At 38.8% G+C, this 11739-nt stretch overlaps 1 protein-coding gene across 1 annotated transcript; it reads left to right on the top strand.

Annotated features, from left to right (window-relative positions):
* The first annotated feature begins 617 nt into the window (after positions 1-617).
* Positions 618-9500, top strand: tdp1 (tyrosyl-DNA phosphodiesterase 1). Its single transcript, XM_078274011.1, has 16 exons — positions 618-752; positions 1378-1986; positions 2362-2405; positions 2917-2972; positions 3467-3563; positions 3725-3759; positions 4461-4553; positions 4747-4917; positions 5008-5086; positions 5672-5848; positions 6570-6618; positions 6847-6913; positions 7378-7485; positions 7915-8017; positions 8116-8221; positions 9420-9500. Exons 2-16 carry the CDS (start codon positions 1380-1382, stop codon positions 9491-9493), a joined length of 1866 nt encoding a protein of 621 aa, XP_078130137.1. The 5' UTR covers positions 618-752; positions 1378-1379; the 3' UTR covers positions 9494-9500.
* The last annotated feature ends 2239 nt before the right edge of the window (positions 9501-11739 follow it).

The following is an 11739-nucleotide window of genomic DNA, read 5'->3' as shown; positions in this document are numbered from 1 at the left end:
TACCTTTTTTATATTCAGGTTTCTGAATTCAAAAGTTCATTTAAATTTGCCCCCAAAAATTAAGTCATTATTTCGTTTCTATTAAGTTGACAATCATAATAGAAATGATAAACAGACAAAAACATCTCCTAAACAGCAATTTGAACAAAACAAACATGAACAAAGACCAAACCTACCAGACCAACTGATTTAGTGCTATGATGCGACTCTATATTTTATTGGTCATGGTTGTGTACCAGCCCTTATTTGTTAAACCTATTACCGAATTGCTGGTCCCTGCTTAGTTTTATTTAGTTTTAGTTTTTTTTTTCATTCAATTATATATATCATTTTTTATTTTCTATTTTATGTTGTATGTTTTTATATCTAAAGAGTCTGGAAGAATATGCAGAATCCCCACAGGAAGGCCCAGCCAAGACTGGGGATCAAACCAAAGGTCAGAGCTTTTAATGCCTATTTGTAGCTGTGCTAAACACTGAGCCACTGTTCCACCACATAATAAATGTTGAAAGCAGTCATAAAAAGTCATGTATCCATGGATGTATTACTAGTTTGTATCCCGCGGTGGCGGAACGACAGGAAAGGAAGGAAAAGAAGTTTCAACCCGGACACGTGTTCCTTGTGCACCTCCTGCACTGTGGGGTAAATCCATCCATGGTAGCGTACTACTTGAGTTAGTTTAGCGGTGATTGATACGAGGCTCTGCATTCACAACCCCGGCCACCTGTGCAGCTGCTCACTTATCTGACTTGGTAAAGCAGATATCACGCTAGGCCATTATGTTACATTATTTACGCTCATTATGATATCATCTTATCATTTGTAAATTGCAGGACTTCCATTGTCTCTTTTTGTTTACTGTGATACTCTTTAATTATACATATTTTTTAGTGCCGCCTATTTGCGTAGCTATAATTCATATTTTGCACATTTTTTTAACCATTTCGTCTAAGCATGTTTTGATGTTATTATTAATGTTCACATATTTTATAAACGTAAAATATGTGAACATTAATCACATATCACGACGTAAAAATAGACCATGCGACATAGCCTAGATGCACCCATATGCTGACATCCTGTCAGTTAGTATTTTAGATGCAAACCATCCACTGGTCTCTACTATGTTCCGATTATAAACAGTTAATGTAGATCACCACCATGTTGGTAGAATAAGTTGGCTCAAAGCCTAATGTCCTAAGTTCCATGGCTATCAGTTGGTATGTTTGGTATAAGACTTGTAGCAAGCTGGTGGGGGTGTCAAAGCAGGGCAAATTCTAGCTATATCAAGTGGTGCTGGGCCTTTTAAATGCTGTAGTACACACACAGTCTATCAGTTCATGCTGGTAACATCCACTTTACTGTATTTCTGGTCAGGCATGACTCAGGACAGTCAACATGGCAAGTGGACCATCTCCAGCAGTGATGACGATGATGAGGATCTTCCTCTTTCTGGGACTACAACATCTAAGTCCCACCGAGCCGCTGTATCCAGTCACAGCTCCCATCTGTCTGCCTCTCCTCCCAGCCCCAAACTGGGACCAGTAACAGCCACTGTGGAGGTGAAACCGGAACCAGCAAACACCCCTGTATCCTCACTTGTTATTGGCTCTGAGGCAAGACAGTTAGCAGCACTTCCAGTGAAGTATGAAAGTAGTCCATCATTGGCTGGAAAGCGGAAGAAAGAGGTGTCAGACGGCCCAGGCTGGGCTCTCTCAGATAGTGACGATGATGATGATGATGGAGATGTGAAGGGGAAGAGCCTCAGTAACTTACCAAAGAGGGCGCCTCCGAGCCCTAAAACAAAGAAACCAAAGGTGGAGAACGAGCGTCCTCCGAGCCCCCACGGGCGGCTCTACTACATCGAGGAGCCAGAGGACTTCTTTGAGTCCAGTAGTCCTTGTCTAAATGACACCTACAGGTTTTACCTCAACAAAGTCACAGGCCTGGACAGGAAGTACAACAGTGGAGCTCTGCACATCAGAGGTGAGAAGAGTTTAATGTAATTATATTTTATGCAGACAGTTTCGTCATAATAACAATAAAGTAATGCTTTTAATAAGAAAGTTGCAAGTTAAAATCCCAGCAAAGCAGTAAACAGCTGGAGGGAAAGTTGCAAATGCTCTCTGAGCTAATGGAAGCTGAGTATCTTAACCTTACTTTTTGTTGAATGAGTTAAAATGGGACTTTGCTTGTTTGGTTGCTTCAAGTCAGTTTGTTAATACTTTGGTCACTTTTTTGTTATGACATTGTTATGAGAGGGCAGCAGAGTGATCTCATACGTAGATCGTATGACTACAGCTACCAATTCTTTTAAACATTCTCTTCTATCAAGTAATCTTTAGTTTTTCTTTCATCTAGACATTCTCTCTCCATTATTTGGGACCCTGAAAGAGTCTGCTCAGGTCAGTAAGTTTTATTTTTTAGCCGTGCTAGCAGCATGGCGATGTCGGTCTGTCAATGTCACTTGATCATCTACCACTTTGGTCCAGACTAAAATATCTCAACAACTATTGGATGGATTGCTGTGACGTATTGTACAGCCACCCCTGGTCTCCAGAGGATAACTCCTACTGACTTTGGTGATCCCATGACTTTTCATGTAGTCACCATAATGAGGTTGACATCATTGGATAATTTGCCATGACATTTGGCCATTAATGTTCCCCTAACATCATCACTTTGGTGATCCCAAAAATACTAAACTAATGACATTCATATTCGCCATAGCTGTACTACTGCTAAACATCAGCATGTTAACGTTGTCATTGTGAGCATGTTAGCATAATGACCATTTAGTGCAAGTACAATTTCACAGCTAGCCGTTAGCATTCCTGACGACTCCTGTATACATCTACATACCAGGGTTGGAGGGAATTTGGTCCATTAATACAGGTATACTCTCTTTGTTCATAGTTTAACTACTGCTTTGATATTGCCTGGATGGTTAAGCAGTTCCCATCAGAGTTTAGGTAAGTTCTACTTCTTTATTGCTACGATCACATTATCATAAACAAATCCCCATTTTTTATGATTAGTAGGAATCTGTTAATGTCCACGTTATATGATGGCAGCACCCTCTATTGTATTATGGCTTGTGTAATATGGTTGCAAATGTATTACTGTATGTGAGATATTTTCTCATAAATAAACTGGAGAAAATCCGAAAAATCTCTAACCAGCTCTCTTGTGACAAGTTTGTGTTGTGTGCAATTCTGCAGCTAACCATGAATTAGTGTGTAATAATGACATTCTTTTTTTCTTTTAGTATGCACTAAATGAAGGTGATACATTACACATTTAATTATGGGGGAAATGGCATTTAAGTGAATAATTGCTGTAACAAATGAATCCCTCCAATAATGGCAAATACAAGTACATGCAAGTGGAGGAAAGTAGTGATGCTGGTGACAATCCGGGGAAGCTTGCCCTGTCTTAACATTTGGTTTTTGGCTTGTGTTTACAGGGATCGTCCAGTTCTGATCGTCCATGGAGATAAGCGGGAGGCCAAGGCCCGGCTGGTTCAGCAGGCTCAGCCTTTTCCACATATTCGCTTCTGCCAGGTACATGTTCACCGCCACCCTAACACCCTTTCTCTGAAGTGCAGTTTGGCTGATATTAGAAACACTTACCTGTGGAGTAGGACAGTAATACTGGAACATGCCTGTTAATGGAACTGGATTTCCATTTAAATAGGACTAATGTGTGCAACCTTCCCTGACAGGCCAAGCTGGATATTGCTTTTGGAACTCACCACACGTAAGCATTTCTTTTCCTGCCTGGTATCATACCTGTTTGTTTTTTGTTCACACATGTCAGATCAGTTTTGAACGTTGTTGCAGCTTTATGGATTCAGCCTGAGAGCCCATGACATTTTGTACAGACATTCAATGTCCCCAGAGCTAGTTGGACAAAAGCAAAGTAATTACCTGCATTATCGGGGCTAAAGAAGTTCAATTATCTTTCTAGATATTATGACCACTAGACATCACAATGATTTGTAGAGCCCAGCACCTTTTTCACAGCAGACATTTTGACTTGTCAAAGCAGGAACAGCACAGGTGTATTTAAAAAAATTAATGACGGTTCTGTTCCCAATGTGTCCCAATAAACTATCTATCATGTTATTAAATATACCTGAGCTTTTACTGCTATGAAAAGTCCAAATGTGTGTTTTGAAATAGGGCTGTTATTATTGCACTGGTATCAACCTTATTAAACATATAACTTGTAAAAAGTATTTCTAAACTCTCTGTACATTATGAAATGATTGAACATTAATGTGTGTTCTCATGCAGATACAGTCAGTGGTATTGCAAATTTGGGATAATACAATAATAATAATATGCATATATTTACATTTGGCACAAGGTGACCTGCATTCCAGATAGGAAAGGTCTTGGAGTGTACTCTTTGTTGTTGTTGTCATGTAAAGCAGAACATTGTGTGTCTTTGTGCAGGAAGATGATGTTGCTGTGGTATGAGGAAGGCTTCAGAGTCATCATTCTGACCTCCAACCTCATCAGAGCTGACTGGTACCAGAAAACACAAGGGTGAGTCTGTCTGTTATAGTTCGTTTTTGTTTTTTTTAAACCTTTATTTATCCATAAAAATGTTTTGAGGCCATAAACATCATTTGGACAGCCACATGAAAGAAGAGATAGTCCAACTTGAGAAAGTTTCTTTGTTGCACTGTATCCAGATATAAGGTTGGGAATTCCCCTGAATATATTATTTCCAAACCAGAATGTGGATGAGTCCCATGTTTCCACGGTTACCAAAGGGCAGCAGTGAGAGCGCAGGTGAGTCACCGACCTTCTTCAAGAGGGACCTGCTGGAATACCTGGCAGCATACCGCGCACCAGAACTCGAGGAGTGGATCCAACGAATCAAAGAGCACGACCTGTCAGAGACCAGGTAAACTGCAACATATAATTCAGTTGTAAGTAAATATAAAATCTGCATAGCGAGTAACTCCTATCTTCTACTCATATCTTCTATTATCAGGGTTTATTTGGTCGGCTCAACCCCAGGGAGATATGTTGGCTCAGACATGGAGCGCTGGGGCCACCTGAGGCTGAGGAAGGTACACATTTCTCTGTTGTATTTAATTCACAACAAGAAGAGGTGGTCTGTGTGCAATTTTAAATACATTTTTAAAAATATGCATTTTCTTACCTTTCATAGTCATGGTTTCAGTTTATTTCGATGCAATGTGAAAATCAACTGTTAGACTTACTGTTTAATCTGGTCATCCCTCACACAGTCATGCCATCTTCATATTTAAAATTTTAGTATCAGTAGTGCACAGTTCAAACTATTTGTAGTAGGTGGTCTAAAATGCGCCAACACAGGTATTTTCCTTTTGAATGCTTCATGGCTGATTGTTTAGCAACACTGCTCATGTCACTTAAAGGTATTTCCCAAAAAACACTCTCAGGTATTTGCTTGCATGTACATAGTCCATTATGAACAAGTTTCAGTTCAGCAGCAGCCCGATAACCAGGTGAGTTGGACAAATATCTAAATGTTGCTAATGTAATGTAAAAATAAATGGTATTTTCACAAGGCAATGACAACATTTAAAAAAAAAAATGAAAAGTAACAATTTTCTTGTATTCTCTAACTGGGATTTCCTCATCTCTTTCTTCTCTTCTTCTTCTTTTATTAGCTGTTGTACGACCACACAGACCCAGTTGCCGGGGAGGAAAAGTGGCCTGTGATTGGCCAGTTCTCCAGCATCGGCTCTATGGGACTGGATAAGACCAAATGGTTAAAAGGGGAATTTCAGCGCACAATGACCACGCTGGGGAAAGCCTCTCTTCGCTCAGACCCCCCCATGCACTTGGTATGTTCCTCCAACACCAACTTGATGAGGGGCACGTTCAATCTCAAAACGGTGTGCACCGTTTTGCTACAGTTTCCCTGTTGAACGACATGTTGATTGGTGGGTGTGTCTCTGGTTTATTGGCTGTGTCCCAGGTGATACCCAATCAGCAGAGACGTGTCTGTAAACTCGTGGTAATAAAAAGGCGGTGCGCTTGCGCACACAACAGTATGTTCAACGCACCTCCGTTTCAGTTTAAAAAACCGTGTTGCTACGTTTTGTCGGGGCTGAACGTGGCCCTGGTCTGTTGCTCTGTGAAAAAAGATCAGACAAAACAAGGTTTGAGGTTACATGTTTGCACTTCCTCAGAGTCCCTGCAGGACATTTGATTACCTAAAACCAATTTGTAAAGGGTTTCAGACAGAAAAGTGAACCCCTACCTGCCCTTTTGGAACTACTGACTGATCCCTTGTATGTAATGTACTCTGTGTCTAAGACAGATAGAACAATACACTCATTTCATAAATTAAAGTGAGACTATGTAACTTTTGAAGAAAAAAAATAACACATTCTTCCTTGTACATATAAAAAGTGAAATGCATAAGCAATAAAACGGTTTACTGAGTTTTCTCTATTTGCTGAACTTGGCATTAACCGTTATCCTGCAGATGCAAGCTAACATGACATAGCTTCACTTTAAGATTCTAAAGTTTTGAATTTCTAAAACAAGTTGTTTTTACAGGTGTATCCATCAGTGGAAGATGTGAGGACTAGTTTAGAAGGCTATCCAGGTCAGTAATGTTTTCTTTGGAAATTGAATTTGTTATTATGTCATGTGTCACAGAGAGGTCAGCCTTTACTAAATGCAGGTACAGTTTGGTCACAGCATGATCACTTTTGCTTAGTTGTTTGTTTATGTAATCATCCACCTCAAACAGCTGTGTTTGACTGCTCAGGGATTTGATTATTGAGTGATTGCCGTGTATCTGGTTGTGATGTACATCTCTTCTGTCCTCCAGCGGGAGGCTCTCTTCCCTACAGCATCCAGACGGCTCAGAAACAACTCTGGCTCCACTCCTTCTTCCAGTAAGTTCACTCCTACCAATCAAAATGCAGTCCTCATGTGATGTAATGTAAGGTGTTCACTGGTACTTCTATGTTACATCACCTCTGTGAACCCTGTTAGCTAGTCATGATATCTTCCATTTTTTCATTTGTAATACTCATATTGCATATGGCTGGTCCTACATAAGTTACATTTGAAATCTGGTCAGAAATGATGGGACAGGGGGGTGGACAGGATGCTTTAAGCTTGGTAATGACCTACATAATAATAATAATAAATATACATTTATTCCACGTGGATATGGTGAAAGCTATGTTGGGTATGCCAATCTAAACAGATGTGTTTTAAGATGTGATTTAAATTGATGAAGAGGAGTTACAGTTTAGTTTATACAGCTATATTCATTGTTATACATTCCTTAAAGTTTATCTCAACAGATTAAGTGTGTGTGTGTGTGTGTGTGTGTGTGTGTGTGTGTGTGTAGCCGTTGGAAGGCAAATGGGACAGGAAGAAGTCATGCCATGCCCCACATCAAGACATATATGAGGACATCACCAGATTTCACTCAGCTTGCCTGGTTCCTCGTTACAAGGTGTGTGTGTGTGCGCACGTGCGCTAGCTTTTTGTTGTTGATTTTTCACTACGTGAAATTATTTATGTCTCAATTTGTATATTTGATTTGTTTCTTATATCTTACATGTTACTTACTGCTGGAACTGGTGTGGTAACTCATTCATAAATGTTACCATTAATGTTAATCCAAAACCAGAAATCCATTTTGTCGTGTTTCACCTCAAAATAATTATGATGAAATTTCACTTAATTCTCACTCATAAACATAAATCCTCTACATTCTTGTTTTTTTATTCACAGATCAGACTTTTGTAATTAAATGTCCTCCTCTTATGTAATGTTCAACCTCAACACTCGGATCAGACCCCATCCCACTGAAAATACATTTAGGTGATCATTTCTAATTTACATTTACATTAAAGCTTATGTGTTATGTGTGTTTGTTCAGTGCCAACCTGTCCAAAGCAGCATGGGGTGCACTGGAGAAGAACAACACTCAGGTGATGGTTCGTTCATACGAGCTGGGAGTCCTCTACGTGCCCGCTGCTTTTGTAAGAACCACACATGGACAAACAGCCGCAGTATAACACGTGCTGCATAACAGAGCTGGTGAATAGTAATATGTGGTGTGATGGTTGTCTCCTTCCAGAACATGAAGACATTCCCTCTTCACAAAAATCCGTTTCCTGCCTCCTCCTCCTCCTCTGGTTTCCCTGTGCCATTTGACCTCCCCCCCACATGCTACTCTCCTAAAGGTACAGAAGTGTGTGTGTGTGTGTGTGTGTGTGTGTGTGTGTGTGTGTGTGTGTCTGTGTGAAATCTGTATGTATTCATGTACAGACCGGATTATTCAGCAAGTCTCTCTCCCTTGACATTTGACTTTTGCTTAACAGCAGTTTAGATTGGGTCCTCTCAGGTGTAACCCTAGTTAAAATACTACATGGTCGGTGCTGTTTGCTGTAGTACAAACATCTTAGCAGTTTTTTTAGGTTTTTGTCTGATTTCAGCATTATACCTCAGTAAAACCACGTGCTTACTGCTTAAACTGCAGTTACAGTGACATCTAGTGGCATTTAGGTGAAAGAGTTTATACTAAAACCATAAGACCAAAAGACACATAAACTTATTCCAAAAAACACAGGTTCATATTTGTCCTAAAAGCTAACCTGTCAACTAAGCTGTGTTTTGTGTTAAAATATATATATATATATATATATATATATATATATATATATATCTATATATATATATATATATATATATATATATAATATCATAAAATATTCTCTCCTTTGTTGTGTAAAACTAAAACAATGTCCAAGGAGTTGTGGCTTATTGTCTTATTCAGACAGACCTAAAGGTAGGTTTTACTTGTATCATTAGTTTGTGGGTTATATGTTTTTTTATTCCCTATTTAAAGCAATATTCATAAAATGTAAAAAAAAATAAAATAAAAATTCTTTCCTAATTTCACAAGACACTGAATGGATTTAAAATTATGACAATGTCATTCTGACTAGATTAGCAATATCACCCAAAATCTTATCAGACACTCTCTGCTGGGTTCAAAATGTAGTTTGCTAATGAATGGTAGATATTAACAAAATTCATTCCCATCATCATCAGAAAGTGTTGTTTTGGAATTGACATATTAGGAATAAGCCATATTTTGTTAAAATATTCTAGTACTTATTCTGTAATTATTCCAGAAATAAACATTCTCATTGTACAGATTATTTCTGAAGCCAAAGCCATCCAATCCAATTTATTTCTGGCAGATCAATGCAGCTAAGTGAGCATAATTGAAAATTGATAGGATCTATGAGATACTGCTAAGGTATTCGTCCTTGAGTGGGGCATTTTCTTTCACTTAGACAATAGATGAAGACACATTTTATCAAACCATGTATTTGCATTTAATTTAACTGACCTTTTTTATTTCTGTGTTTTCAGATCAGCCTTGGATCTGGAACATTCCGTACAGCCAGGCTCCTGACACACACGGCAACATCTGGGTTCCCTCCTAACACACACACACACACACACACACACACACACACACACACACACACACACACACACACACACACACACACACACACACACACACACACTCCCTGTACAGACCTCTCTGTTACTATTGTCAGTACTATATCTAAGTGTTAGTTGTCAGTAACATTTATTTTTTATTTTTATACCGCACTGTAGACTCACATGTTTTCTAACAATAAATAAAATAATGTTATCGTTGTCTAGTTGTGATGTAAAGTTTCTGTAAATGTTGCAACAGGATTTAAATGTGAAAGGAAATATCTCATTAGTTTGGGTTACATTTTTGACTTAATTCCATTATTTAAATTTATGATCTCACTGAGATTAATGTTTAGTTTCACAAAGCACCATCACGTAGAAAGTGAAAGAGGTTGTTATAACTCAGTGTGTGATTCTGTAATTCATTTTTTGATTCTTTAGACACAGTGCAGTAGGTCAACAAATTATCAGCAGTGTCAGTGAGCAAACACATTTGTCCTTAAATGTGTCCAGAGGTCAGGTGGGACCATATTTTGGCTTAATGCAGCAGATTCAGCATCTTACTGAGTAAACCTGAGATCCTGCAAGAATAGACCACTTCTTCCAAATCATAATTGCTGTACAGCATGTTCTAAATATGCTGATTCAGCAGTAAGTCGTTACTGAATATCGTGTTTTCATCATGGTACAAATTGATTTTAATAAATACAAAACACAACTTTATAAAACAAACAGGACTTGTAAAGACACCGGGTATAGTCTCTTTTCCTTACGTACAGCAGTGGTTGTAGGACCCACAGCACTGCAGGTTTTCTATCCTACCAGATTGATAATTGTATTCCTACTGTATGGTCTCCCAGCTAGAATGCAAACCAGCAGGGCTCTGTGTAATGAGCACAAGTGTCACTGATCTAAGGAAGGGTCATACATACATACATACATACATACTGTAGGTTCCTTCTGTTCCCACCATCAGTGGTATTCTGGGTAAGGGAGTCAGACCCTGGTGTCAGCTCCACAAGAGTCACAAGTAGGTACTGTCCCTGTGCTTTTTGTTCTGAGGGCTGAAATTGGTGAGAATGTTAAATGTCACTACATGAACAAACTGTGACCTGGTGGTTCCAATTACTCAAAGGTCAGGAGCAATACTGTGTCCACCTCTGTCTGGTTCATGTCAAGACATTTGGGAGAGTTTTTGAGTATGATTAAGTAATGTTTACTTCAGCAGGATGGCCTTTTTTTCCCAATCTTTTTGAGATTTAGTGTGACACTGAACTCTCTCTGTGTGTGTGTGTGTGTGTGTGTGTGTGTGTGTGTGTGTGTGTGTGTGTGTGTGTTTTAAGAGTCACCTAAATGTTCACACTAATACATGTAACATAAAAAAAGAAAAAGGAATTGTTTCATTGATTGTGAAAAAGGTAAACAATTGTTGGAAAGTTGGATCTGAAGCTGTATATTATAACCGCCCTGAGACAAAAGCAAACTTAGTAACATAGATAAATAGATAGATAGATACTTTATTCATCCTGAGGGAAATTTTAGGCATCCAGTAGCTTAGACAACCATAAGTTATAAAAATCACTCACAGAAATGTAAAGAGTTAAATGTGCTAAGGTAGACTGTGTGCAATGGTGGTAGTGCAAAAGAGAACAGTGCAGGGATTGAACAGTGCAATAGCTTATTATTAAATATTAACTATGACTATGAAAAGACAAGAATGTAAACATAATTGAATTAGAATTGCTTGACAAATAAATTATATATACGTTAAGAACAATATATAACAGGGAATACGTGATAAGATGTAGATGTTATGGCCAGTCCAGATTGTTTAGGAGGGCTAATATAAAATATACACAGTCAGGTGTACAGCAGACAAAGTGATATAATAGTAGGGGCTGAGAGAGACAGGCTCATGCTGAAAAGTCCATTTCTCCCCTTCCCCTTTGTGTAGTATTGAAGAGCTGGATGGCCCTGGCGACAAAGGACCTCCTCAACCTGTCTGTTGAGCATGACAGTGACAGAAGTCAGCCACTGAACATGCTCCTCTGTTTAAAGAACGTAAAACATAGTGTCATTAACATATAAGAAACAACCTACAGTGCAACTTCCCTATTGTCCATAGAGTTAAATCAATACTTCTCTGGCACTGTCAACACAAGCTGATACTGTACTGAATTTCAGTTGTAGCCAGGTGTACCTAATAAACTGGCATCTCTGTGTGTACAGTAAATTCCGTAAA

This window comes from Sander vitreus, chromosome 1 (assembly GCF_031162955.1).
Source record: "Sander vitreus isolate 19-12246 chromosome 1, sanVit1, whole genome shotgun sequence".
NCBI classification, from domain to species: domain Eukaryota; kingdom Metazoa; phylum Chordata; class Actinopteri; order Perciformes; family Percidae; genus Sander; species Sander vitreus.
Note: the sequence above shows the minus strand (reverse complement) of the source record. Positions and strands in the feature narration are given on the sequence as shown.